The 27,720-nt window shown below is 37.3% G+C and overlaps 4 protein-coding genes across 11 annotated transcripts; 2 read left to right on the plus strand and 2 right to left on the minus strand.

Moving 5' to 3' along the window:
* The first annotated feature begins 283 nt into the window (after positions 1–283).
* LOC103513047 (nucleolar complex protein 2 homolog) lies at positions 284–11,504 on the plus strand. The gene is made up of 16 exons (XM_026826355.1): positions 284–451; positions 880–1,000; positions 1,473–1,598; positions 1,907–1,968; positions 2,323–2,489; positions 3,430–3,529; positions 4,281–4,518; positions 4,796–4,956; positions 5,630–5,870; positions 6,607–6,908; positions 7,130–7,261; positions 7,493–7,708; positions 8,033–8,290; positions 9,324–9,448; positions 10,036–10,243; positions 11,074–11,504. Exons 2-16 carry the CDS (start codon positions 886–888, stop codon positions 11,101–11,103), a joined length of 2,481 nt encoding a protein of 826 aa, XP_026682156.1. The 5' UTR covers positions 284–451; positions 880–885; the 3' UTR covers positions 11,104–11,504.
* Positions 11,505–11,763: 259 nt separating this feature from the next.
* LOC103513050 (alcohol dehydrogenase class-3) lies at positions 11,764–27,330 on the minus strand. The gene is made up of 7 exons (XM_026826343.1): positions 27,054–27,330; positions 26,730–26,824; positions 19,699–19,824; positions 15,183–15,269; positions 15,016–15,081; positions 12,110–12,390; positions 11,764–11,867 (listed from the first exon to the last, which is right to left on the minus strand). Exons 1-7 carry the CDS (start codon positions 27,313–27,315, stop codon positions 11,843–11,845), a joined length of 942 nt encoding a protein of 313 aa, XP_026682144.1. The 5' UTR covers positions 27,316–27,330; the 3' UTR covers positions 11,764–11,842.
* LOC103513046 (protein FRG1 homolog) lies at positions 15,877–18,777 on the plus strand. Of its 3 annotated transcripts, none has more exons than XM_017445657.2 (4): positions 15,877–16,003; positions 16,083–16,496; positions 17,096–17,368; positions 17,624–18,777. In XM_017445657.2, exons 2-4 carry the CDS (start codon positions 16,244–16,246, stop codon positions 17,890–17,892), a joined length of 795 nt encoding a protein of 264 aa, XP_017301146.1. In that variant the 5' UTR covers positions 15,877–16,003; positions 16,083–16,243; the 3' UTR covers positions 17,893–18,777. The 3 variants fall into 3 exon arrangements, with proteins under 3 accessions (XP_017301146.1, XP_026682149.1, XP_008476075.1); XM_026826348.1 differs by having other exon boundaries at positions 15,942–16,019; positions 16,099–16,496; XM_008477853.2 differs by lacking the exon at positions 15,877–16,003 and having other exon boundaries at positions 16,031–16,496.
* On the minus strand, positions 21,058–24,023 carry LOC113468989 (piwi-like protein Siwi). Of its 6 annotated transcripts, none has more exons than XM_026826354.1 (5): positions 23,872–24,023; positions 23,231–23,533; positions 22,407–22,464; positions 22,270–22,330; positions 21,058–22,219 (listed from the first exon to the last, which is right to left on the minus strand). In XM_026826354.1, exons 1-4 carry the CDS (start codon positions 23,938–23,940, stop codon positions 22,272–22,274), a joined length of 489 nt encoding a protein of 162 aa, XP_026682155.1. In that variant the 5' UTR covers positions 23,941–24,023; the 3' UTR covers positions 21,058–22,219; positions 22,270–22,271. The 6 variants fall into 6 exon arrangements, with proteins under 6 accessions (XP_026682155.1, XP_026682154.1, XP_026682153.1 ...); XM_026826353.1 differs by having other exon boundaries at positions 21,058–22,217; positions 22,265–22,330; XM_026826352.1 differs by having other exon boundaries at positions 21,058–22,217; positions 22,259–22,330.
* Positions 27,331–27,720: the final 390 nt, after the last annotated feature.

Raw genomic sequence — 27,720 nt, forward strand, 5'->3', positions numbered from 1 at the left:
GGTATAAATGAACAAAAAATGCACCTCCTAAGCTTAAATTAAACTTTTAAAGAGGTGAGCTCCTCTCCTTTGTCATCTCCGGGAATCGAACTCGGCTATTCTGTGTAGCAAAGAGCCTGGTTATTGATTTTATCGGCTTCATTTTTCTATTAATATGACGCGATATCTTGGAACTTTGAACCTCCATGATTCATAACAAACAGTGTTGCCAGATCGGACTCGCACTCGCGGCTCCCGGCAACACTGCTTTCTACACGTGCTTTTTTTCTTTTTAAAGTTCATTTCTTTCAAAATAAAAAATAGAAAATTACTATATTAATAGATAATAATTATGTTTTAAAATCTCATCAGTGTGCACTGTTTAAAAGAAGAAATTAGTTTTCTGTGTGTTTTATCTATTTAGTAAGGTTTCTACGGAAATACCTTCGATCACAGTACTTTAGATCAAAAGGTAAGTCTTTAACAATCATCAACTGAAGTATAGCCAGGTCCATACTCTTCATAGGTACTAATCAAGATCCAGACATTGGCATCAACATTTCAATAATTCAACATTGAAATCCATGTTAACACAACGTTTCTTCATAGGTACTAATCAAGATCCAGACATTGGCATCAACATTTCAATAATTCAACATTGAAATCCATGTTAACACAACGTTGTCCCCAAATTAATGAGAGAAGGAAGACAGTAGGTATAGGAGAAACCCAGCTGTTCCGAGATCAAAACCTTGTTGGATACATGTTTAAGATGAAATCTGTTTCGGCAGGAATCGAACCTGTGACCTAGCACTTACAAGGCTGATATGCTACCGTCCAATCTAACTAGGTTTAGTCATGAAACATCAGATATCTGATGCTCATTTTCCATGTTTTCAGATTACAATGGTGGTAGCTGATACAATGGGGAAAGCAAAGAAAAGTCGCCTCCCTAAACAAAAACCATTGAAACAGAAAGTATTGTGTGATTTAGAGAGTGATGATGATGAAGATATGGATGGTAAGCTTGTTATGTTGTGTTTGAATCACTTCAAATGCTATCAGTGGCATAGTCTATATGTAGGGCATGTATGGTGGCCATTCAGTCAAAATTCCAACACCTCCATAGTCTATTCAGATTCACCAAACTGGGAGGGTAGGTACCTACTTATACTTGTCTATGCCAACATGTGAATTTAGACCATGCTATGCCACCGCCTGCTATATTAGATCAGTGAGAAAGTGACACAATACTTCCCAACCCCATTAGCATGAAAATACCAGAAAAGTTGTATTTTCCTTTTGGATGATCTTTCTTCTGACACTCATTTCCCCTCTCTAAAAAAAAGGAAAGTATGAGAATTATTTCAACCAGTAGATGGCATGGTAGCGCCTCTACTAAACCATATGTCTATACCCCTTCAATAAAACCTAACCTATATTTCAACTTGTGCAATATGTATACCTATAGTTTAGATTTCCACTTGTTACAGAAGAGGAGGAAGTATCTGGGAGAAATTTCCTTGACCAAGAGGCTGAAGAAGACAATGAATTTGATGCTGATACAAACAGTGAAGATGATAGTTTTATAAATGATGAAGAATCTGACAGTGATGACGGTAAGTAAGTGTAGAATATGAAGTGTACCTACACATCTGTATAATATGTTCATACTAGCTGAATTCCGTCGCTTCGCTCCGGAATCCCGCTAGTTCATCACGAGGCATGGCCAAACTTGTGGAAAAGGCATGGCCGAACTAACGGTAAGTGTAGAATATGAAGTGTACCTACACATCTGTATAATATGTTCATATTTCTGATTACCAATTAGATTTTGTAGCAGGTGTAACAGAATATTATTATATATTGCCCATCTGATGTAACCATACTTATACATTATACACTATACACCTTTCTTGTATTCCAGACTCAAATTTTATAGATGAAGAAGCAAAAGAAGACAACAGATTAGATAATGATAGTGAGGTTGAGGAGGAGGAGGAAGAAGAAGAAAATGATGAGGATGATGAAAAAGAGGAGGAGGATGATGATATAGAAGATTCTAAAGATCACAAGATGAATCTGAAGAAATTGAAAAACATGGACCCTGAGTTTTACAAATATCTTCAGGAAAATGACAGGTAAGAACTGTATTGAGCAACCTCCATAGTCAAATGGGTATCTTGTTGGCTTGTACTATTTGGTTGGAAATTTTGATCAAATCAGTGGAGTGGAAGAATGAGTACTTACTGTGTTTCACAACTAAGTTGGTGATCAACTTGAAAAGAAAGAAAAAAAAAGTCCATTACAGATGAAAATTTTTGTTCTTCTAATCAAGAGGAGGAGGAGGAGGAGGAGGAAGAAGTAGATGAAGGAGAAGAAAATGATGAGGATGATGAAGAAGAGGAGGAGGATGATGATATAGAAGATTCTAAAGATCACAAGATGAATCTGAAGAAATTGAAAAACATGGACCCTGAGTTTTACAAATATCTTCAGGAAAATGACAGGTAAGAACTGAATCATTCCCAAGAAGAACGGCCTATGTGATTTTTGCTACTTTTCAGGAGAGACATTTTAATACAGTGATGTGGAAATTTATCCCCGTATCTTGTTGGCTTGTACTATTTGGTTGGAAATTTTGATCAAATCAGTGGAGTGGAAGAATGAGTACTGTGTTTCACAACTAAGTTGGTGATCAACTTGAAAAGAAAGAAAAAAAAAGTCCATTACAGATGAAAATTTTTGTTCTTCCAATCGACCCCGAGTTTTACAAATATCTTCAGGAAAATGACAGGTAAGAACTGTATTGAGCAACCTCCCTAGTCAAATGGGTATCTTGTTGGCTTGTACTATTTGGTTGGAAATTTTGATCAAATCAGTGGAGTGGAAGAATGAGTAAGTACTGTGTTTCACAACTAAGTTGGTGATCAACTTGAAAAGAAAGAAAAAAAGTCCATTACAGATGAAAATTTTTGTTCTTCCAATCATCCCACAATATTATTATGACATTTGTTTTTTCTTTTATTATTCAATAGATATGTTTCTCTATTTTTAGGGAGGGTTATTCAAACTTGATTTTGTTATTGATTGATTGCTCTGTTTCCTAACAGGGAGCTACTCAACTTTGGAGCAAGTTCAGATGAAGAAGAAGATGATGATGATGATGAAGATAAAGAGGGAGGAACTCATGTACCACCTGAGGAATTGGAAGTAAGTCAAATACATTGGTGAATCCAGCAGAAGAGGGTTATTCAAACTTGATTTTGTTATTGATTGATTGCTCTGTTTCCTAAACCTTGACAGGGAGCTACTCAACTTTGGAGCAAGTTCAGATGAAGAAGAAGATGAAGATGATGATGATGAAGATAAAGAGGGAGGAACTCATGTACCACCTGAGGAATTGGAAGTAAGTCAAATACATTGGTGAATCCAGCAGACCCTTGACAGGGAGCTACTCAACTTTGGAGCAAGTTCAGATGAAGAAGAAGATGATGATGAAGATGAAGATAAAGAGGGAGGAACTCATGTACCACCTGAGGAATTGGAAGTAAGTCAAATACATTGGTGAATCCAGCAGATAAATATGTTAAACAAGCAGGCATTTTTCTGTTTGAGTTCTGCAATACAATTTACTTATTCACTGAACCGTGTGTTCATCTCTCAAGCAACCTCCGTGACTGAGTGGATAACAATTCCCAGCAGAGTCAAAGTTTTTTGGTTAGAGTTTGTAGTGTACTCAGCCTTGTGATGACACCTAAAGTATATTTGCTCTTTAGATTTTGGGTTCAAATTGGGTATAAAGGGACCCCATAGCAGGCATTTTTTGAGTTCTGCAATACAATTTACTTATTCACTGAACCGTGTGTTCATCTCTCAATCAACCTCCGTGACTGAGTGGATAACAATTCCCAGCAGAGTCAAAGTTTTTTGGTTAGAGTTTGTAGTGTACTCAGCCTTGTGATGACACAGTTCTGCAATACAATTTACTTATTCACTGAACCGTGTGTTCATCTCTCAAGCAACCTCCATGACTGAGTGGATAACAATTCCCAGCAGAGTCAAAGTTTTTTGGTTAGAGTTTGTAGTGTACTCAGCCTTGTGATGACAATTGAGTAGCTAATTTAATCCAGTGACGGCTTTATTAGTGTAAAAAAGAAAAAAAAAAAAGAATTATATGAATTATAGAAATTGATTAGGAAGGAAGTACCTACTCCTATGATATCCACTAAAGTTTTGAAAAGGCTCTGCTTTAAGCTTTATCACAAACAATTCATGATATATTTTATCTCTCCCCCCAGGGTCATAGTGATGAAAGTGACTTTGAGGAAGATGCTACAGGTGGGGAATACATAGAAGACGGTACTGTGCGTAAAGTAACATTGGCCATGGTGGACAAGTGGCGTGGTGACCTTCAGACGAAGGGTAAACCCCTACAGACCATTGCCATCGTGACCAAAGCATTTCATGCAGCATTGTACAGAATTCTGGAGGAAGATGATGATCAACCTGCCAAGTTCAAAGTGGAAGGAGGTGGAAGTAAGTATGGAAATCACGAAATACATAGGTATTCGTGGATGAGCTGAGATGCTTTTTACTACTTTTGTGGCCACTTTGGTATCAGATATGAGAGCTTCTTAATTCTTTGAGTATAGTTAGTATAGTATAATGTTGTCCAAAGGCTTTTGTTTAGAGTTCCATTGTCTGATTCTGTTGTATTTGGTTTTCAGTTTTCAATGCCGTTGTGCAGTTGTGTGTGGTAGAACTGAAACCTGCTGTAGTTCCATTGTCTGATTCTGTTGTATTTGGTTTTCAGTTTTCAATGCCGTTGTGCAGTTGTGTGTGGTAGAACTGAAACCTGCTGTACTTCGCCTTCTCAAGTTACCATCAGATAGTACTAAGCTTGGGGTAGAAAATAACAAAATGTTGCCCAGAGTCAAAGCCTTACTCAAACATTACATGGTGGATCTGATTAAAGTGAGTTTTCAACTGTTTATTTATCCATCATTACCGAATTTTTTCCAACTATTTGAAAAAAGTGAAAATGGACCTCAAAGGATTCTTGTGAATTACTTCATGCTTCATGTCTTTTGATGAAGTTTTTCACACATCAAAACGTTAACTCCTTCATGTGAGTTTAATTACAGTATGTAGCTGAAAAGTAACTTCCCGAGTTTTTTTGCGATGTTCGCGATTTTTCGCGGAATTTGCGAAACCGCGAATCGCAAAAACTGAAGGAATAGTCGATTGTACTTGTACATGAAATATTACATAGAAAAATAATATGCAATAAAAATTTTGGGGTTCTCATTTGAAATTCCAAAGTTGGTACCAAGTTCGCGGATTTCAATATTGCCAAAAAGTTCTTTGCAAAAATCAAAGAGATACGGTTTTTTTTTGTTTGTTTGAAAATTCCAACAGATTCGGAGCAATTTGAGTGGGTCATACATTGGTGGACACCCTGTATTTACACGATTGAAGGAGTTTTAACAATAAAGTCCTACCTCTTCCCGAGTTTAATAGGTTGCTTATACCTACCAGTATGGTAAAATAATTCTACAATATACAGTACAGTAAAGAGGTTCTTGACTTGATCACAGCGAAGTGCTACGTTCCTATTAACATTATCTCCACGCATGTTGTGTTTCAGTTGCTAGGTGCAGTTTCATCACCAGACATCGTGTCTGTTTTACTGAAACATCTCCACGGGATGCTCATGTTTCTCCCCGCCTTGTCCTTCAACTTCAAACCTCTGCTCAGACAACTTGTATCTCTGTGGAGTCAGAGTGAGGATGAAACTGTGCGGATTATATCTTTCCTCAATCTACTGCGACTCACTGTTAATAATAAGAGAAAACATCTGGAGAATGTACTCATGAGGATGAAACTGTGCGGATTATATCTTTCCTCAATCTACTGCGACTCACTGTTAATAATAAGAGAAAACATCTGGAGAATGTACTCAAGGTAACGACAAATCAACGATAAATTTCGGCCATTTTCTGTAGTATGTTTTTCTTCTTCGAATTTGACTTTCGTGACACTTGTCGACTAGAAAATGACCTATTTCTTTTTAAGCGTGGATGAAAATATGCTAGATGAGTGAATGGATCTTGTTTTTATAATATAAGAAAGATAAACTGGCTGTAAACTATTGAACCTTCCTATCGATATATATTCTCTGCTTCCAGTACATGTACACAGCGTACATTGGGAACTCCAAGTTCGTATCCCCCTCCACTCTCCCTAACATTAACTTCATTCCCCAAATTAATGAGAGAAGGAAGACAGTAGGTATAGGAGAAACCCAGCTGTTCTGAGATCAAAACCTTGTTGGATACATGTTTAAGATAAAATCTGTTTCGGCAGGAATCGAACCTGTGACCTAGCACTTACAAGGCTGATATGCTACCCTCCAATCTAACTAGGTTTAGTCATGAAACATCAGATATCTGATGCTCATTTTCCATGTTTTCAGATTACAATGGTGGTAGCTGATACAATGGGGAAAGCAAAGAAAAGTCGCCTCCCTAAACAAAAACCATTGAAACAGAAAAACTGTCTGTAAACTATTGAACCTTCCTATCGATATATATTATATTCTCTGCTTCCAGTACATGTACACAGCGTACATTGGGAACTCCAAGTTCGTATCCCCCTCCACTCTCCCTAACATTAACTTCATGCGATCTTCCCTGGCTGAAATGTTCTCACTGGATGAATCTGTTGCCTACACGCATGCTTTCCTCTACATACGTCAACTAGCCATACATCTCCGTAACGCTATCACCCTACACACCAAGCAAGCCTACCAGACAGTGTACAACTGGCAATACCTAGCTGCCCTCAAACTGTGGACCAACCTGCTCACCAGTAGCTATGCTAATAATAAGAAACAACTCTCCACACTCCTATATCCTGTAATACAGGTAAGAATTTGACCTGAGAAGCATTGTATGCCAAAGCAATGTTTAGATGAAAGTGGTTTCCAACTAGGATCAGATAAGGAAATTTAATTTAAGTGAACCCAAGAAGGTTTTTATCACTTTTATGTTTTATATCACACAAAAGTGCTCCAACATTCAAATAATACATATCGCCCCCTATAACTCCCCATATTAATGATGTATGTTGATTATTATTCCTTCAGATCATCATTGGTGTTATCAAGCTGATTCCAACGTCCACGTATTTCCCACTGAGATTTCATTGTATAGATATGTTGAATCAGATCTCCAGTGAGACTGGTGTCTTCATACCCACTGCTCCACTTATACTAGAGGTAAGCCATTGGGAATATTACTCACCTGTCTGGCGGAACCTTATCACAGGAATATGAAACAACTTCTTAAACTTTGTCATAACTTGAAAGAAGAACCAATAATCTGATTTATACTCTTCCTCATAGTCTGCAGGCTCAGACTGTTGATAGTGGATCGAAGACCGCCAATAATTCCTCCAGACATATTTAGTGATGGTTTTTAAAAGAGTTATTCTATGTTCAATATTGCAGGTGTTTCAAATCTACGATCTGAATAAGAAACACTCGAAAGTTTCCATGAAACCTCTCGACTTTACGTGTATTCTTCGTCTCAACAAAATCCACCTGGTAGAGAATGGATTCAAAACAACAGTAGTGGATCTTGTATATCAACATCTACTTAACTATATGCAAGTAGAAAGCACCAGAATCAGTTTCCCCGACCTTTGTATACCTGTTGTTCTTCAGGTGAGTTTTACCTCTAATAGGACAATCAATATTTCACATGTTTAACCTAATTATACACTGATTCACTCTTTTAAATAAATGGGGGGAAAAAATCTCTGACGCTCTGTCTACCAGTGAGATAGAAATGTGGCGAACTGAAAAGTCAGGCACGAAATAATTATGTTTCTCATACTTCTTAGGAGCACAGAGTAGCTTGATGATTGTTTAACCAAGTTCAAGAAATAACAGTATGGTGAGAGCTTGAGGTTTTGTTCTCAATTACCGTCTGCTATTGAACTTTTTAGCATATTTGGTGAATTTCCTCCTACATGATATTTGTTTCAGCTCCGTGCGTTCGTGAAAAGTTCCAAAGTCCCGAACTACTCGCGTAAAATCAAACAACTTCTGGATAAGATAGAAGAAACATCTCGTCGAGTAGAGGAAGAGAGAAGGAAAGCATCTCTGTCTCTGTCCAACAGGGATGGCATCAAAGTGTGGGAGAGGGGATTAAAAGCAAAGGGAACACCGCTGATGAGTTTCTATCTGACATGGAAGAAACTCAACGACCAGAGGGAAGCAAAGAAATATACAGATAATGAAAACGTAAGCCATACTATAAATCATATACTTTGCTATATCAGGCATATCTTTATTAGAGGGAATTGTAACAATGGAGGTCTTACTGTCCGGAAGTCGAAAAGAAAAGGACAGGATTGGATAAATCCTATACTATAAATCATATACTTTGCTATTTCAGGCATATCTTTATTAGAGGGAATTGTAACAATGGAGGTCTTACTGTCCGGAAGTCGAAAAGAAAAGGACAGGATTGGATAAATCCGACGCTCTGTCTACCAGTGAGATAGAAATGTGGCGAACTGAAAAGTCAGGCACGAAATAATTATGTTTCTCATACTTCTTAGGAGCACAGAGTAGCTTGATGATTGTTTAACCAAGTTCAAGAAATAACAGTATGGTGAGAGCTTGAGGTTTTGTTCTCAATTACCGTCTGCTATTGAACTTTTTAGCATATTTGGTGAATTTCCTCCTACATGATATTTGTTTCAGCTCCGTGCGTTCGTGAAAAGTTCCAAAGTCCCGAACTACTCGCGTAAAATCAAACAACTTCTGGATAAGATAGAAGAAACATCTCGTCGAGTAGAGGAAGAGAGAAGGAAAGCATCTCTGTCTCTGTCCAACAGGGATGGCATCAAAGTGTGGGAGAGGGGATTAAAAGCAAAGGGAACACCGCTGATGAGTTTCTATCTGACATGGAAGAAACTCAACGACCAGAGGGAAGCAAAGAAATATACAGATAATGAAAACGTAAGCCATACTATAAATCATATACTTTGCTATATCAGGCATATCTTTATTAGAGGGAATTGTAACAATGGAGGTCTTACTGTCCGGAAGTCGAAAAGAAAAGGACAGGATTGGATAAATCCAGCCGTTCCGAGAACAAACCTTATGAGGATAAAACTCACCTCGGACGGGAATCGAACCCGTGACTTAGCGCTTACATGTGATGACCATTAGGCCTGGGAGGTTTTACATAATTCTTTATAAAACTGATGGAGGGGGGTCTAGTTTATGTAGATGTTAAGATGAGACGTTGTTTGTTCTTTGTTAACAGTTGGCGGACTTCAAACTACCGACACTGAAGAGGTCTCTACCCAAAGATAAAAAAGTAAGAAATGAAGAGGATGGTCCTGTGGATTTATTCCCGTCTGATGATGAAGATGATGATATAGGATTCGGGTAAGATATAAGTTTTCTCTTTCAATACTAAGGCGTGGCCGACTAATGCAGGATTCAACACATTTTGAACACCGGATTCGGTGTTAGTTCTCGTTGGTGTTTGACCACACAGCCACAGCGCTAGTGTGCCATTCATTTTTGTGTAAAACGTACAACTCGCGCGCATTCGTCAACCCGAGTCACTGTAGAACCCAGCATGAAGGGGTTGGGAGCACCTTTCAACAAAACAAGATATCTCAGACAGTCGCCTGTCTAATTTTTTCATCAAACTGGTTTTTTAAATTGCTTTAAAATTTGGTTTCAATAATACCTAAATGGTCAATAAGGATTTTTTCCCTCTTACAAGACTTCCGTAGTGCCCCCTGGTTAAATTGCTTTAAAATTTGGTTTCAATAATACCTAAATGGTCAATAAGGATTTTTTCCCTCTTGAGCTGAGACCTGGGCTTTAAAGAAGGTTCATGAAAAAAGGCTTGAAGTTGCTGAAATGAGAATGCTAAGGTGGAGTTGTGGAGTGACGTGCCCCCTGAATTATACAACTTACTACTGATGGTTTTTTTCTAATGTTTTGGATGTTTTCTTCTTCAGAGATGACAGCGAGGAGGAAGAATTAGATGCAGGAGAAGACATGGAAGAAGAACATAAGGAACCAGAGAAGAAAAAGCGAAAACGAGACAAGAACAAGAATCGTAAGAAGAAAGATAAAAAGGTCAAGTGGAATGGTGAGAAGGAGAAGAATGTTGAGGTAGAGGAAGATAATGGAGAAGTGATAGGAGACAATGTGAAAGATACTGTGGTGGATTGTCTGGGTTTGTATCTCACCTGTTTCAAGATTGTCTGGGTTTGTATCTCACCTGTTTCAAATTTATCCGGGTTTGTATCAACACCAATGATCCTGGTAGCTCCTGCAGTTCTACATCCCATTGCTACAGCGAGACCTACAGCTCCTAGTCCCCATATAGCACATGTTGAGCCTGTCTCTACTTGTGCTGTGTTCAATACTGCACCATACCCTGTAGATACACCACACCCTAGCAAGCACACCTTGTCTAGAGGTGCCTCAGCTGCAACCTGGAACACAACAAATAATCAATACCGCACCATACCCTGTAGATACACCACACCCTAGCAAGCAAACCTTGTCTAGAGGTGCCTCAGCTGCAACCTGGAACATAACAAATAATCAATACAGCACCATACCCTGTAGATACACCACACCCTAGCAAGCACACCTTGTCTAGAGGTGCCTCAGCTGCAACCTGGAACACAACAAATAATCCTTTTTCCAACTATTTGAAAAAAGTGAAAATGGACCTCAAAGGATTCTTGTGAATTACTTCATGCTTCATGTCTTTTGATGAAGTTTTTCACACATCAAAACGTTAACTCCTTCATGTGAGTTTAATTACAGTATGTAGCTGAAAAGTAACTTCCCGAGTTTTTTTGCGATGTTCGCGATTTTTCGCGGAATTTGCGAAACCGCGAATCGCAAAAACTGAAGGAATAGTCGATTGTACTTGTACATGAAATATTACATAGAAAAATAATATGCAATAAAAATTTTGGGGTTCTCATTTGAAATTCCAAAGTTGGTACCAAGTTCGCGGATTTCAATATTGTACTGTGGTGGATTTCAAAGTGTCCAAGTTCAAATGAGACAAGGAATAGGTAGCAAGTAGCAAGACACTCGCTTGATAAACCAGAGGGTGTGGGTTCAATCCCCCAGCTGAAGCATGGAATTTTACTGTCATTCATTCGAGAATTTGACCTTATAATAATATAGGCTGGGTTCAAATCTTAATGTCATTATCACCAAGTCACCCCAATATTGTTGAAACTTATCCCTAACTTACGAATCATAAATTATTTAGAAAAAAAACTTGTATCTTTTAACAACGGTATTAAAATAATAATTATAAAATCTTTATTTTAAATGTAAAATGAGTCAGTAGGTACATGATTATTTTAAAAATATTGGTGATGTGAGGTATTATAACAAAGTCTATAACTAGAATAAAAACCATGTTTATTGTTCTTTTTATGATATAAAAAAAAAATCTTTTTTTTTTTTTTTTTTTTTTTTTCTCTCAAACCTTGATGTTTTTAACCTCAAAGGATTCTAGTGAATTACTTCATGCTTCATGTCTTTTGATGAAGTTTTTCACACATCAAAACGTTTACCCCTTCATGTGAGTTTAATCCCCCACAAAAACACAAATGTGAAAAAAAAGGCCAAGTTCCTATCCAAAAATGTCGGCCTATAAAAGTGGTGAGATCAGAAACATTTATAATCTAGCTCCTAATATACATATGTATGGAGTGGAAACGTTGAGAGTGAGTTCTATAGGAAGGGTTCAAGTGAAGATTAAGATGATCCAGGACGTAATTTCTTGCCTTAATAATTGAGAACTGTTCTTATGCTGAAACAGAACAAACCAAGTTGTCTTATAATACAAAGTAGGTACTTACTTTATTATTTCAAAGAGTTTTGATAGATAGAACTGTAACAATGGAGTTTTTACTGTCCTGAAATCGAAAAGAAAAGGAGAGCGGGATAGGAGAAAGCCAGCCCTTCCGAGAACGAACCTTGTCTGATAAGGATAAAATTCGGCCCGGGCGGGAATCGCACCCGCGACCTAGTTCAATAAAACACACAAGTTACCTTTTGCCAGAATGAAGCAGATCAAATCCAGCGTTGATTTTATCAAAGTTCATCACATGAGATACAAACTCATCCAACATGAGCTTCCCATCCAAGTATTGGTTGACCAGGCGTGGAACACTGTCACGAGATTTCCAACCACCAAACGCTGTACCCTTCCAAGTGCGACCTGTTACCAGTTGAAACGGTCGGGTAGAGATTTCCTGCCCTGCTGCAGCCACGCCTATGATAGTAGATACACCCCAGCCCTTGTGACAAGACTCCAGTGCTGCCCTCTGTAATCAAAACAACACTGTTTGAATGTAAAACAGCAAGGTGGCTTTTACTCCAGCCTCACTGGTACAAAGTTAAAAAAATATTCATCCTGTAAAACCACCTTTATCGCCAGCCGTTAGTTTGGTGGGTAGCGCATCTACCTCGTAAGCGCTAGGTCGCGGGGCCGAATTTTATCCTAAACATATAAGGTTTGCCCTTGGAACGGCTGGCTTTCTCTTATCTTCCTTCTCTCTTCACTTTCAAGACGTTAAGAAATTAGCGGTTACAGTTCCCTCTATCAAACCTTAAAAAAAAAAAAAAAAAAAAAACCCTTATTCAAAAAGTAGATAGGCACATAATTATATCATCATCATCATCATATGAGCAGTCATGCGGATGGTTCTATGCATCTCTATAAATTTTATTTGATATTCTATCAAACAGTATTTATTTAATCTCGTTGTTTCAGAAAAACACATTCTCAATGGCGTATCCGGCTGTTTCCAATCAGGAGAACTGACAGCAATCATGGGACCATCTGGTGCTGGCAAATCATCGCGTTGCCTGCGAGGGAGCTTTGCTCGGGACATTTGATGTGACGTCATCGCCTACGGGAGCGTATGCTGTGACGTCAAAGTTCACGATTTACCGGTATTTTTTAAATCGATTTATCTCGGGGTCTAGAAGTCGTAGAAGAAAAAAATTCCGTTGGTCCTCATTTTTCCTGCTCTATGACTTTGAAACATCACCCAAGTAAATGCAACTGATCTATTGTAGGCTTTGAAAAATACCCCCCCAATATATTCCTACAGAACACAAAATTAGTGCGAATTTCTCACCAAATCAACACCCGTTTTCTCGTCTTTAGTGCCGTGTGGCTAAGCTAGTAAGCTCGGAACGGTAAAATGCCGCCAACCAAAGCACCGATCTTAACCAAAAGTTTCGTGTCGCATCATCCTTGTCACATTTGACAGCTACATACCAAATTTCAAGTCGCTAGCTCTTACCGTTCTCGAGATATTTTGTTTACAGACAGACAGATAGCTCGGAAGGTAGCGCGGTTGCCTTTCAAGTACTATAGGTCGCGGAATTGATTCCCGCTCGGGGCAAAAAGTTATTGATGAGATTCATTCTCGGAACGGCTGGGATGTACATAAACTCCTATACACATACCAAATTTCAAGTCGCTAGCTCTTACCGTTCTCGAGATATTTTGTTTACAGACAGACACACACACACACACACGGACCAATGGCTGAAACTTTGGATTTAGTATATCCAATATTATGTCTGAATACCAAGCAGTCAAACGTGGAAAGTTGGTGCTCAAAGGAGAAAAACCCGCCAAGAAGAAAAAGAAAATACTTTGCTACCAAGTTGTCATTGTTTGAAAGGCCAGGACATTAATAAATTTAATGTTCTGCGTTCATAATTGCTTGCAGATTACATAGTGGGCAGATGACAGTTACTTTTATAGAATAGAATAGAATATACCCTGCAGTCTAAACAAGGTCTTATGTATTTGGTACAATAATTTTAAAAATGGAATATGTACAAAGAATACAAATACAAAGGAAAACAAAAAATAAAAAGGCACAAACTCCCCCCCCCACACACACACACACATGAAAAACACACACTTTACTCCCGCAGTCTAAACAAGGTCTTATTAATACAGGTAAGAAATTTTAAAAATTTGTCTGGGTTTGTGTCTCACCTGTTTCCAATTTGTCTGGGTTTGTGTCTCACCTGTTTCAAATTTGTCTGGGTTTGTGTCTCACCTGTTTCAAGTTTGTCTGGGTTTGTATCTCACCTGTTTCAAATTTGTCTGGGTTTGTGTCTCACCTGTTTCCAATTTGTCTGGGTTTGTGTTTCACCTGTTTCAAATTTGTCTAAGTTTGCATCTCACCTGTTTCAAATTTGTCTGGGTTTGTGTCTCACCTGTTTCCAATTTGTCTGGGTATGCATCTCACCTGTTTCAAGTTTGTCTGGGTTTGTATCTCACCTGTTTCCAATTTGTCTGGGTTTGTGTTTCACCTGTTTCAAGTTTGTCTGGGTTTGTGTCTCACCTGTTTCCAATTTGTCTGGGTTTGTGTCTCACCTGTTTCAAGTTTGTCTGGGTTTGTGTCTCACCTGTTTCCAATTTGTCTGGGTTTGTATCTCACCTGTTTCAAGATTGTCTGGGTTTGTGTCTCACCTGTTTCAAATTTGTCTGGGTTTGCATCTCACCTGTTTCCAATTTGTCTGGGTTTGTGTTTCACCTGTTTCAAATTTGTCTGGGTTTGTGTCTCACCTGTTTCCAATGGAGCAGTTGCAAATGGGTAAAAATTATAAATAAATGGTCGATTCCTATGTAAAAAGTTGGGAAAAATTCAAATCTGAGGTAGTGTCTCACCTGTTTCAAATTTGTCTGGGTTTGCATCTCACCTGTTTCAAATTTGTCTGGGTTTGTATCTCACCTGTTTCAAGTTTGTCTGGGTTTGTATCTCACCTGTTTCAAATTTGTCTGGGTTTGTGTCTCACCTGTTTCAAGTTTGTCTGGGTTTGTATCTCACCTGTTTCAAATTTGTCTGGGTTTGTGTCTCACCTGTTTCAAGTTTGTCTGGGTTTGTATCTCACCTGTTTCAAATTTGTCTGGGTTTGTGTCTCACCTGTTTCAAGTTTGTCTGGGTTTGTCCTAGCAAGCACACCTTGTCTAGAGGTGCCTCAGCTGCAACCTGGAACATAACAAATAATCAATACAGCACCATACCCAGTAGATACACCACACCCTAGCAAGCACACCTTGTCCAGAGGTGCCTCAGCTGCAACCTGAAACACAACAAATAATCAATACAGCACCATACCCAGTAGATACACCACACCCTAGCAAGCACACCTTTTCCAGAGGTGCCTCAGCTGCAACCTGGAACACAACAAATAATCAATACAGCACCATACCCAGTAGATTCACCACACCCTAGCAAGCACACCTTGTCTAGAGGTGCCTCAGCTGCAACCTGGAACACAAGAAATAATCAATACCGCACCATACCCTGTAGATACACCACACCCTAGCAAGCACACCTTGTCTAGAGGTGCCTCAGCTGCAACCTGGAACATAACAAATAATCAATACAGCACCATACCCTGTAGATACACCACACCCTAGCAAGCACACCTTGTCTAGAGGTGCCTCAGCTGCAACCTGGAACACAACAAATAATCAATACAGCACCATACCCAGTAGATACACCACACCCTAGCAAGCACACCTTGTCTAGAGGTGCCTCAGCTGCAACCTGGAACACAACAAATAAATTTAGCACATTCAATGCACCTGTCTGTGGATCACTTGAGTTAAGGGACATTAGGTGTGGTTGGTATCTGGACAATTGTGTTCATGAGACAGCACATTCAATGCACCAGTCTGTGGCTCTGTGGATCATTTGAGTTAAGGGAATGTCAGGATTGCTATTGACATTTTACATCTAACGTTCGCTATGGCCGATGCACGGCGCACATCGCGACTGATGTGCACGTTTATTCTTTTTTTCTTTTGAACTTTTGTTTACTTTTTACTTTACATTTAAAAGAGTGATAAAAGATAATTTATTTCCTTGATTAAATTTAATTCAGTGTATGTATTTAAGTGAACAGGTTTGTATCAGAGTAGGTAGCTATCATCTACTTATTTCCTTGATTAAATTTAATTCAGTGTATGTATTTAAGTGAACAGGTTTGTATCAGAGTAGGTAGCTATCATCTACTCATAGTAAAACACTCATCTTCTAGTACACCTTACAAGCTTGAGGACCACCATGAAAAACAACCCCCTAGCCTAGGGCAAAGCATAGAACTCTTCACTCTACCAAACATTAGGTACCTATATCCAATATTATGTCTGAATACCAAGCAGTCAAACGTGGAAAGTTGGTGCTCAAAGGAGAAAAACCCGCCAAGAAGAAAAAGAAAAACAAGAGTGACACTCAAGCACACGGTTCAAACTCAAAGCAAGTTGATCCAGATATTGAGAACTATGCGGGTTGGACCCAAGTGAAGCATATTAAAGATATCGTTGGAGCCATAAGCATTGAATTTGGAAAAAGAACATTTGTGTCTGCTCTGGATAATGGATTATTCATTCTGGGAGGTTAGTATACACATACAGGTTTTCATTGTTTTCAATAGTGTTTTCTCAAATGTTTGTCAAGTATGTTCCAAGCAAATCTGTTGACTTAATGTGTATAAATGACACTTATATTTTGCATGTATTCCAGCAATTCACAAGGACAAAGAGGGAAATATGACACTTATATTTTGAATGTATTCCAGCAATTCACGAGGACAAAGAGGGCTCAAATGTTTCTCAAGTATGTTCCAAGCAAATCTGTTGACTTAATGTGTATAAATAATATTTGATAACCTCATCAGTGTATATTGAAGATATGACACTTATATTTTGAATGTATTCCAGCAATTCACAAGGACAAAGAGGGAAATATGACACTTATATTTTGAATATATTCTAGCAAGTCACAAGGACAAAGAGGGAAATATGACACTTATATTTTGAATGTATTCCAGCAATTCACGAGGACAAAGAGGGAAATATGACACTTATATTTTGAATGTATTCCAGCAATTCACAAGGACAAAGAGGGAAATATGACACTTATATTTTGAATGTATTCCAGCAATTCACAAGGACAAAGAGGGAAATATGACACTTATATTTTGAATGTATTCCAGCAATTCACGAGGACAAAGAGGGACCTTCTCCAGAAGAGATTTTCACAGCCATTCTAGTGAATGATTCAAAAGTAGCATTCAAGTCTGGGTTTGATAAATATTTGTCCATTGACAAGAATGGCCGAGTCACGGGAAGATCAGATGCTGTTGGTCCACTTGAACAGTGGGAGCCTGTGTTTGAAGATGACAATATGGCACTGCTTGGAGCTAATCAATGTTTCATGAGTGTTTCGGAACAAGACGACAGTATAGTGGCTACTTCTAGAAAAGCAGGTAGGTATGAGGAAGTACAACCATGAACAAAGTGTTTCATGGTAAGCAATACAAGACAAAGAGAAAATTTCCAAGTTAATTATTAGGTACTGATACAAGAAAATCAATCACAAGCAAACACAAATGAATACTTAGGTACGGGAAAATGATACAAATAAAACTGTCATGGTAAAAAAAGAAAGAAAAGAAACCCCAAGAGTAAAATGTTGGTTTCCTCTATGTTTATCAAATATATTTGACTTTTTTCTTCTTCAGGTAAAAATGAAATGGTTAAGTTGAGATCAAACAGTTTACATCTGAAAAATTTGGACAAGGATGATGACATTCCAGAAGAAGAAAGAACAAACAAACTGTCTGATATTGAGCTCAACTATGTCAAGAAATTCCAAAAATTCCAGGATAAGAAAATCAAGCTGAACAGTGACAATATTGCTGTTCTGAAGGAAGCCAAAGCTCAGGGCTATCTACATGAAACAATGCTTGATAGAAGAAGCAAAATGAAAGCTGATAGATATTGCAAATAAAACAAAAACCTCTCCGGCCTTAGGAGGTGCATGGAAACAAATAGTGTGATTCTACTATTACAGTTGTCCAATCTGAAATATAAATTCCCATGTGAAAACTGAATTATACAATGCACATACACAAAAACTCTGTTTGATGGGTCTTGGACATATTTCAGCAGCCAAGATAATGGACATTTTGGGATTATTTTTATTGTTGAGGAAAAGGATCCAAATTTCTTTCATACATTAACACAAGTCTTTTTGACAAATCCTATTTGTTCTACAGTCTTGAATGTAAAATTACCAATACCTTTACACTACTTTACAGCATCTAGAAATTAGAGTTTCAGACAGTTCCTAAAAGAGCTTCTAAGAAGCATCTATCTTGATGGATCAGGTTGTATGACATAACACATTATGTATGTGGTAACTTTTATCAAAAGATTGTAGAAGCCATCATCACCAACAATCATCATCAATATTTACTTTTTAGTTACAATTTCACAGTCACTTTTGTTAGTTTTGACAAGTTAATGTTGATCCATGTCTTTTTTGATTGGTTCATTACTGTTTTCAGCACTTAACCAACAGGATAAAAGATCCCCCATTTTTTATTTAAAATGATCAAATATTACTGTGACAATAGGTTACTCTGTCTATGTACAAGGGTTCACTACCTATCACTATCGAGTAAGTTATATCTCCCTTTTTGTATTTAGACAAAAAATTGCAGTGTTTAGAAAGAAAAACTAAGTAAAGATCTTTTCAATTCCTCAACAATCAAACTATGGACTAAAGTAAAAGTCAATGTCATGAATGCTAAGAGAGTCCAATATTGTTCACTACACATAATGAATAGGGGTATTTTATTTATGTGAAACGGAAATTTTTCCTAATCCAAAATATTCCACTGTGGTAACTTTTTTTATCCCCACCACAGTGCCAGCAAATTATGACTGAAGTCCCCATGACTTCAGCTTCTTTTGTTTAGCTTTACAAATCTATCATGTTTGTTATACATGCCCCTGACCCATTACCCTTAAAATGGTTGAGATCTTAGCGAGGGATCCACTTTTTTTTTGACATGCCTCAAAATAAAATAATTTACAATCATTCAGTGACATGTCCCATGGTAACACTATCTCATCAATTTTAATATTCCATCATTTGTTGATTTGTTTTACCTGTTTTTAACTTTCAGGACAGCTAAGCTTCCTCATAAATACTGAAACTTCTTGAAAGTAAATTTTGCATCAGACATGGACAAGGAAAAAGATGCCAATAAAACACCCATGGTTTACATTTGTGGAGGTAAGTATAGGGGTATTTTATTTATGTGAAACGGAAATTTTTCCTAATCCAAAATATTCCACTGTGGTAACTTTTTTTATCCCCACCACAGTGCTTTTTGTACTGGATAATAAAATGCAAAGTCAGCTGATTTCTTCTTCCATTTACTAGTTCAAATGCTAATAATAAAAAAAGTGGATTCGTTGGAAAAAAAAAGATGGTGACAAAATGACACAAGTTTTTTTCTCTTCCAACAGAGGTGAAAAAAAAAAAAAAGATGGTGACAAAATGACACAAGTTTTTTTCTCTTCCAACAGAGGTGAAAATTTTTTCACTCAAATATCCAAAAGAAAAGGAGGGGAAGTGAATAATAAAATACAAAAAATGGACGAAATGGAAAAATTTTCACTTTTTTAAAAAAAAAAAAAAAAAAAACGTGTAATGTCAACCAGGCCCTAACAAAATAAATTATAAACTTTGTCATCCCTTAAAAATGTGTTCCAACTTTTGTGAAAGATTAGGTTTAGTTCTTACCTTGCAGAGAGAGATTTCAGCAACTACAGTGTATTCACTAAATGTGGAGCATCCCATGAAATGATAAAGTTGTTGTCCCTTGCATGTGAATCTAGTTGTTCCATCAGGCATTACACCTTCACCCTGGAAGCACATGTACAAAGAATATTTATCAAGCAGGTACTACATAGATACACATGAAGGACAATAATTAAAGACAACTATAACATGAGATGTTACAGTTTATATTCTGAATGAAAACACAAACCACAGTATCCTACTGAAATTAATATGTACTTACTCACCCACCTTTGTGTATGGGCCTTTCTTGGTAAACTAACCTTGTTTTTAAGTTACCACTCCCATGCCAAACTGTAGAAACAATATCCTGTCTCAACTAGTCCTTTCACAACCCAACCACAAAGATAAGTATTTACTAGGTATGGAGATACCTAGTACCCATGGGCGTAACCAGGATTATGCCTAAGGGGGGGCCCGCTCTCTTAAACTCTTGTACCAAATTTTCCCAACTAAAGTTTTCATTACCAACTGCGGTTTGAAAATTGTCATACCAAGTTTGCGCAGAGCCCTCCAAATAAAGAGGAAAAAATCTACATTTTAACTCATCCGTCCAATGATTTAAACGAGAACACAAATCATAATTATTTAAAAATATACGGATGTCTTCACACTTTGAAGGTTCAAATTTTTCTGGTTCGCAAAAGGGCGTTTTAATTTTTTCTGAAGTGAAAACCTGTTCTTTTCATGTGAATGATACAAATGAATCTTACTGGCTATACAGAGTAAGTCAGTAAGTACCAATTCTAATGACAAAAAACTTGTTTCAGTCTTAGAAATGAAATTATTGAACAAAACGAAAACTAACTGAACATAGGGTAATTGTGTGGTCCTGACCATTACAAATTATTATTTACATGACGAGCGAACCTGATGCAAAGTCTAAAAATATTATTTTGTTCTTTTCTAATAATAATAATAACAATAATAATAATAATAATAATAATTATTGACCAAACGACAGTGAGGTCTATGTTTTAACTTGACCATTTGCATTTGGTTTAGATGTTTATTTGTTTGAATGTATGTTCCGCAATAACTCCCGATTGTCTAGTCCGATTTTGATGAAATTTGGTACACATTTTCCTTGGATCAAAACACCTCAATCCTTGAAATTTGGTGTCCCAGGTCCAATTTTGGTTGCAAATTTTTGATCCAAGTAAATAGATAAATTAGGTACCACATTTATGACCCTCGTATACCCTTGAGTTCTTTCTATCCCAATTCTTGGAACATAGGGTACTCTTTCTCACGTAATCTATAATCTCCTCTGAGAGGAGAATTACACAGCTTACCAATCATGCCATTTTCCTTTGAGGAGAACTAACACAAGTCTAACAACAAAAATAAGTAATTTGTACTGAAACTAGTCTTAACGTGACGAAAAATAATAATAATACTCAGTAAAGTAAGAATGATTTGTATGTAGATAAGTGTCACAGCACTGCTGTCAACCAACTCATTTTGAGCCAGACACCCTGAGGAAGCTAGACAGAGATATCCAGTTTTTAGCACGAAAAAAAAAGATGTACCTACCCTGCTTGGGTAGAAGACAATTTTCAAGATTAAGAAGAGGTCACGAAAGTAATAGGAACATTAAAGTTATTCCATCTAAACTCTGAAATATTGCCTACAAATGGAATGTGGTGACTGTATCTGTATCTAGGTGATAATGACACTGAAACTGAAGTAATAATATAAATGTCGAGAAATCTAAACATAGAAAATAATTTGGATACCTCGAGCTCTCCAAGGTTTAATATAAAAGGGACAAAAAATATTCGTCCATTCATCAAAATGAAAAAGTAAACTTCAAAGTAATAAAATAATAATACAAAAGTAAAGGAAAATGTAGGAAACTAAATGTCAAAAAAAAAAAAAACAACTTCTTAATAATCTACTATCTATTGGGAGTACAAACTAAGAACCATTAGAATTACACTGCTGGCGTGTCCTGTTCCTTAACAGACAAAGCAGTCAATCTGACATCATAATCATACCACATAAAATAAAAAAAAGACACCTTGGTTTGAAACTCTTACAAAATGATTATGAAGAAATATAGTGGTTCAAGAATTTTAAATGCCATTTTGAAGACGAGAGTCGCCAACACAAAATTTATAAAACCACTGAGAATTGTTTGAAAAATTGTGTCAAACTAGAGATTTCGTCACCAAGAGGTGTTTCTAAACGACTCTAGGATATTCCAATACACAAATATCTCTAGCATGAGAACAATATTCATAGGTAATAGTAACTCTCCAACAACACACTTACAGCCATCAAATTGTTAAACTCACAATGACAGTTTAATCAACATGTGAGTGGAATATGGGAAGGAAGAGAAGAAATGAGAAAAGTAACAAGGAGTGAAGGAGAAGGAGAAGGAGAAGGAGAAGAAGAAGAAGAAGAAGAAGAAGAAGAAGAAGAAGAAGAAGAAGAAGAAGAAGGAGGAGGAGGAGATGTTTAGAGGAAGTGAAGCAGATTCTCGAGTTGTGAGGAGGAGGAGGAGATGTTTAGAGGAAGTGAAGCAGATTCTCGAGTTGTGTGGATGGGGCACGATGCAAGTTCTGACCACACAGGAGGAGATGTTTAGAGGAAGTGAAGCAGATTCTCGAGTTGTGTGGATGGGGCACGATGCAAGTTCTGACCACACAGGAATGCCAACTTGTGAGCATATTGACATGGTGCTGGTACGCGTACAGTTCCCTGAAACACAAATCAAACAATACAACATCCATTATAACAAGCACCACTGTACATTTCTGCAAACAATAATGACAGGGTGTCTACCAAAATGGAAAAATAAAATTCCCTGACTTTTCCCGGTTTTCCAGTCCAATTTTTCAAAATTTCCAGTCTACTTTTCCAAGATTTTCCCACGGTTTGAATTAATACAAATGTATGAAAACTGTCAGGAAACAATACACTCTGAGATGAGTTTAGAACCTGATTAATGTCGTTATCAGTCACTGATTATCAGACTTTTATCGCTTTACTTCCTTTTTCAGTTTTTCACTCTTATCAGACAAAAAAAAACTTTTTGAACTTTGAATTTTTTACCGGGGAATCGGGGAACAGTGTTGGAGTGTTGCCAAGTTGCATTGTGCAGACAGTGTTGCCATATTGCATTGAGTAGATGTGTGAACTGGCAACTCGGCTCTACTACCGGTGTGGTGTACCATGCGACCATGCCTTCGAGAAAAAGTCGTGTCGTATCTTCACTTTCTGGTTCTGGTCGGAGTCGGGTTTCTCTCCGGTGAGAACACTCAATTTAAAATTTCTACATTTTGTGTCGGTCGGAAAAAAATCGTGTCCGTGTATTAGAGGGAATAACAATTATCACGAAAAAAGTAAACAAACAAACAGGAAATCTAAATGGAATTGAAAAATCATCAAGTTCAAGTCCACATTTGGAAACTTACTTAAACAAGTTGAAACTGTTTTGCACAGTGTGATATGTAGGTATACTTACCGACCAGTTGTAGTAGAGATGGCACATTTTGTACGTAATACGCTGAAGTCGATCCGGATTGAATTGTGGGACAGTATCATGAATGACATTGTAGTAGGTAGGTGATACGGTGCCCTGATTGACGGATTGAGATACGAGGAAGAAGTCATAACGCTCTGGACTTGTAATGACATCATCTACTACGGAGCCAGGCATTGGGTTATCAGAATCAGTCATGATACGAGTACTGATACGTTTGGTAACAATCACGAATGAGAGGGGGATCTTGTTGGCTTCATACATATTGAGATCAGCAATTGCTTTCTGTAACAGTTACATACACATTATAATACAATATATATCTTGTTTATACTGCCATCACATCAGCACGGGACTGAAAATTCTCTTTATTCTGGCAATTAAAACAAGTCTTATGTAATTGATTGGTAAATGTTGACTCTTTTACCTGCATGGTCATTGAGCTCTGATTCATTGTTTAGATTAAGTGGTAAGTATACATTTAAGTACATTAGTATCTCAGAGATTCAATAAGGATTTCTATGGAGTCAGGATCTTATTTTAGCAAGGGAGCCTTTAAAAGATAACAGGACTTGTTTTTTCAATTCAATAATGTAAGATGGTGTTGTATATATGATATTTACCTGGATTTGATCGAGCTCGTGTTCAATAACTTGATTGATTTGACCTTCACCCACTCCATCTCTGTACATGAGAATGGCAACAGGCACTGCATTGTTCCTCTCCTGTAATACAACATACACCACTCAAATATAATGAATGGGTAAAATTCAGAGCGGACCAAGTCCAAAAATTGACTTTTTGAATATTGTACATCGTTGGAAACAGCACAAAAAGATCTTATTTTTACTTTTTAATTGGTTGCTAACTTCACATTAGTGTTGAAATGAGAGTCACAACATACACCACTCAAATATAATGAATGGGTAAAATTCAGAGCGGACCAAGTCCAAAAATTGACTTTTTGAGTATTGTACATCGTTGGAAACAGCACAAAAAGATCTTATTTTTACTTTTTAATTGGTTGCTAACTTCACATTAGTGTTGAAATGAGAGTCCTCTAGGGACCTCAAAACGTGTTTTGACACTAAAATCTGACCATCGATATTTTGATCCGATTACATTACTTTCCTTCCTATAGGATAAAAAATGGCTCTTTGATTAGTCCTAAAATTTAACTCCATTTATCTCAAAACGCTTTTTTTGGACTTAGTCCACTCTGCTTCTTAGCCATTTATTATACAGGGTGTCCACCAATGTATGACCCACTCAAATTGCTCCGAATCTGTTGGAGTTTTCGAAAAATAAAAAAAACCGAATCTCTTTGATTTTTGCAAAGAACTTTTTGGCAATATTGAAATTCGCGAACAAGTTCGCGAAAACTGCGAACTTGGTACCACCTTTGTAATTTCAAATGAGAACCTAAAATTTTTATTGCATATTATTATTCACGTAAAATTTCATGTACAATCGACTATTCATTCATTTTTTGCGATTCGCGGTTTCGCAAATTGCGCGAAATATCGCGAACATCAAAACTAACTGAAATGTACCTGTGTGACATATCATTTCACAATGTTTTTCCTTCATATATCATGTGATTCATGTGGTAACATCAGATTTAGGATTGAGACCATTTTTCGCGAATTTGCGAAAATTTGCAAAGTTCGCGAATCGACAAAGTGATTGAAATGTACCATGTGACACATCATTTCACAATGTTTTTCCCTCGTGAATCACGAGGTAACATCAGATTTCGGACCGAGGTAATTTTTCGCGAATTCGCGAAATTTCAATCACTTTGGCAATTCGCGAACTTAGCATTTCGCGAATTCGCGAAAAATGGTCTCAATCCAAAATCTGATGTTATTAAATCATTCATGAAGGAAAAACATTATGAATTATGAAATGATTTGTCACACAGTTCATTTCAATCACTTTGTCGATTCGCGAAAAATGGTCTTAATCCTAAATCTGATGTTACCACATGATTTATGATGGAAAAACACTGTGAAATGATATGTCACATAGGTACATTTCAGTTAGTTTTGATGTTCACGATATTTCGTGGAATCGCGAAACCGCGAATCGCAAAAACTGAAGGAATAGTCGATTGTACATGAAATTTTACGTAGAATAAAAATATGCAATAAAATTTTGGGGTTCTCATTTGAAATTACAAAGTTGGTACCAAGTTCGCGAATTTCTATAAAAAGTTCTTTGCAAAAATCGAAGAGATACGGTTTTTTTATTTTTCGAAAACTCCAACAGATTCGGAGCAATTTGAGTGGGTCATACATTGGTGGACACCCTGTATGGACGATACGGTTTTTTTATTTTTCGAAAACTCCAACAGATTCGGAGCAATTTGAGTCGGTCATACATTGGTGGACACCCTGTATGGACTTTAAAGAGAGAAAGAAAAAATGAGTGTTTCACTACCGTTTTTACTTCGTAGCAATTAAACTACTCCTACATTAGACTCGTGTGGTCTGTGTCGTAGCACATACATATTTCACTTTGGTTCTTCCAGACACTGAAAATACTTACAGAAACTACTCCTACATTAGACTCGTGTGGTCTGTGTCGTAGCACATACATATTTCACTTTGGTTCTTCCAGACACTGATTGTAAAGCCCAGAAGAGGTTAGGTAGTAGAACAGCCGCGGTAGACAGTAATAGTACACAGAAAAAAGACGGAAGAGCACGCGAAGAAAGCTCGGAAGGTAGCGCGGTTACCTTTCAAGTACTAGGTCGCGGAATTGATTCCCGCTCGGGGCAAAAAGTTATTGATGAGATTCATTCTCGGAACGGCTGGGATGTACATAAACTCCTATATAGTGTGTCTAACATATGTAGGCATCATGTGTAATGCATGGACATGGAATGCAGCATACAACAGCGAGCACACTAATACGTTTCGAATAGGGACGGAGACGGAAATACACGAAAATTTTGTAGATTTAAATCTTTTTTTCAATAGAATACTTACATCTACTCTTTTGAAACATAAAAAATATAGTAATTTTAATTGTAAAGCCCAGAAGAGGTTAGGTAGTAGAACAGCCGCGGTAGACAGTAATAGTACACAGAAAAAAGACGGAAGAGCACGCGAAGAGACCTTGTCTAGAGGTGCCTCAGCTGCAACCTGGAACACAATTAACAAATAAATTAGCACATTCAATGCACCTGTCTGTGGATCACTTGAGTTAAGGGACATTAGGTGTGGTTGGTATCTGGACAATTGTGTTCATGAGACCTATAATAATACTATAGAAAGATAGAAACCTAAACATCCGTTTTTATTTTAATGTCAGGATTGGTATTGACATTTTACATCTAACGTTCGCTATGGCCGATGCACGGCGCACATCGCGACTGATGTGCATGTTTATTCTTTTTTCTTTTGAACTTTTGTTTACTTTTTACTTTACATTTAAAAGAGTGATAAAAGATATAAGATAATTTATTTCCTTGCTGAGTAGTTCTGATTTTAGTGCACAGGTTTGTTTTGCTGGACTTGCAAAACTTACACTCATTGCATTGTGGAATGTAAAGTGGAATCACATGATCACCTGATAATATGAAAGAAGACGGGGATTTATAATTAATACAATGCAATGAGGTGTAATGAAAAAATATGAGGTAAATTTGTAGGAGTAATAATACTGGGTAGTGGACCCATTTTTATTATTATTTATTATTACTTGGAAGTAAATTCACTTGAAAGCTAAACATGTTTGTACCAACTACTTTCCCATTTATTTATTTCAGCTTGTCACTTAAGAGGGATTTCAAACTTACCTGGTGCTACTGAGGTGACACCTTCCCCAACACTTTCAACAATGCCACTTCCCTCGTGTCCCAAAACACACGGGAATTTCCCTTCAGAATCCAATCCGTCCAATGTATAAGCATCTGTGTGACATATAGCTGTTGACACAATTTTAATGCGGACCTCTCCGGCCTTAGGAGGTGCAACTTGAATTGTTTCAAGGGACAGTGGCTTCTTGGGTTCCCAAGCCACAGCAGCTTTGCATTCTATAACCTGGGGGAGAGAAATCATGATGTGACAAAGGTTCCTACTGAAAAAATAATAATAATAATTAGGTATTGACCAAACGACAGTGAGGTCTATGTTTTAACTTGACCATTTGCATTTGGTTTAGATGTTTATTTGTTTGAATGTATGTTCCGCAATTTCAATAGCTGACTGCAACACATACACGTACCATTGGGGTACGTTTCCATTTGTTTAAATCCCGAGTGAGTGGAAACGTATTATTACATATGTATTATGCACCCGCAACCAACGTTACACAGATATAAAATTAAAATATATACCGAATTTGTCACAAAAACGTTAAAACATTAAAAATCCCTAATGTCCGTGGGTGTCATTTCATTTTCGTATCCTTCGGTCTTCGCGTGTTCTTCCGTCTTTTTTCTGTGTACTATTACTGTCTACCGC

The sequence above is a fragment of the Diaphorina citri genome, unplaced genomic scaffold, assembly GCF_000475195.1.
Source record: "Diaphorina citri unplaced genomic scaffold, Diaci psyllid genome assembly version 1.1 scaffold917, whole genome shotgun sequence".
Lineage (NCBI taxonomy): Eukaryota > Metazoa > Arthropoda > Insecta > Hemiptera > Psyllidae > Diaphorina > Diaphorina citri.

Bases quoted from the DNA above. Each gene is read 5' to 3' on its own strand.
- LOC103513047 (XM_026826355.1), top strand. From the start codon at position 886: ATGGTGGTAGCTGATACAATGGGGAAAGCAAAGAAAAGTCGCCTCCCT. The intron at 1,969-2,322 runs GAGGAGGAGGAG...AATCAAGAGGAG, and splicing joins TAGATAATGATAGTGAGGTT to GAGGAGGAGGAGGAGGAAGA. The intron at 9,449-10,035 runs GTAAGATATAAG...TTTCTTCTTCAG, and splicing joins GATGATGATATAGGATTCGG to AGATGACAGCGAGGAGGAAG.
- LOC103513046 (XM_017445657.2), top strand. From the start codon at position 16,244: ATGTCTGAATACCAAGCAGTCAAACGTGGAAAGTTGGTGCTCAAAGGA. The intron at 16,497-17,095 runs GTTAGTATACAC...AATGTATTCCAG, and splicing joins TGGATTATTCATTCTGGGAG to CAATTCACGAGGACAAAGAG. The intron at 17,369-17,623 runs GTAGGTATGAGG...TTTCTTCTTCAG, and splicing joins GGCTACTTCTAGAAAAGCAG to GTAAAAATGAAATGGTTAAG.
- LOC113468989 (XM_026826354.1), bottom strand. From the start codon at position 23,940: ATGTACAGAGATGGAGTGGGTGAAGGTCAAATCAATCAAGTTATTGAA. The intron at 23,534-23,871 runs GTAAATATCATA...TAACTGTTACAG, and splicing joins ACGAGCTCGATCAAATCCAG to AAAGCAATTGCTGATCTCAA. The intron at 22,331-22,406 runs GTCAGAACTTGC...TCCTCCTGTGTG, and splicing joins CAAGTTGGCATTCCTGTGTG to GTCAGAACTTGCATCGTGCC.
- LOC103513050 (XM_026826343.1), bottom strand. From the start codon at position 27,315: ATGATTTCTCTCCCCCAGGTTATAGAATGCAAAGCTGCTGTGGCTTGG. The intron at 15,082-15,182 runs GTTTCAGGTTGC...GTTATGTTCCAG, and splicing joins CTGTATTGATTATTTGTTGT to GTTGCAGCTGAGGCACCTCT. The intron at 11,868-12,109 runs GTAACTTGTGTG...GTTCTGTTTCAG, and splicing joins CTGCTTCATTCTGGCAAAAG to CATAAGAACAGTTCTCAATT.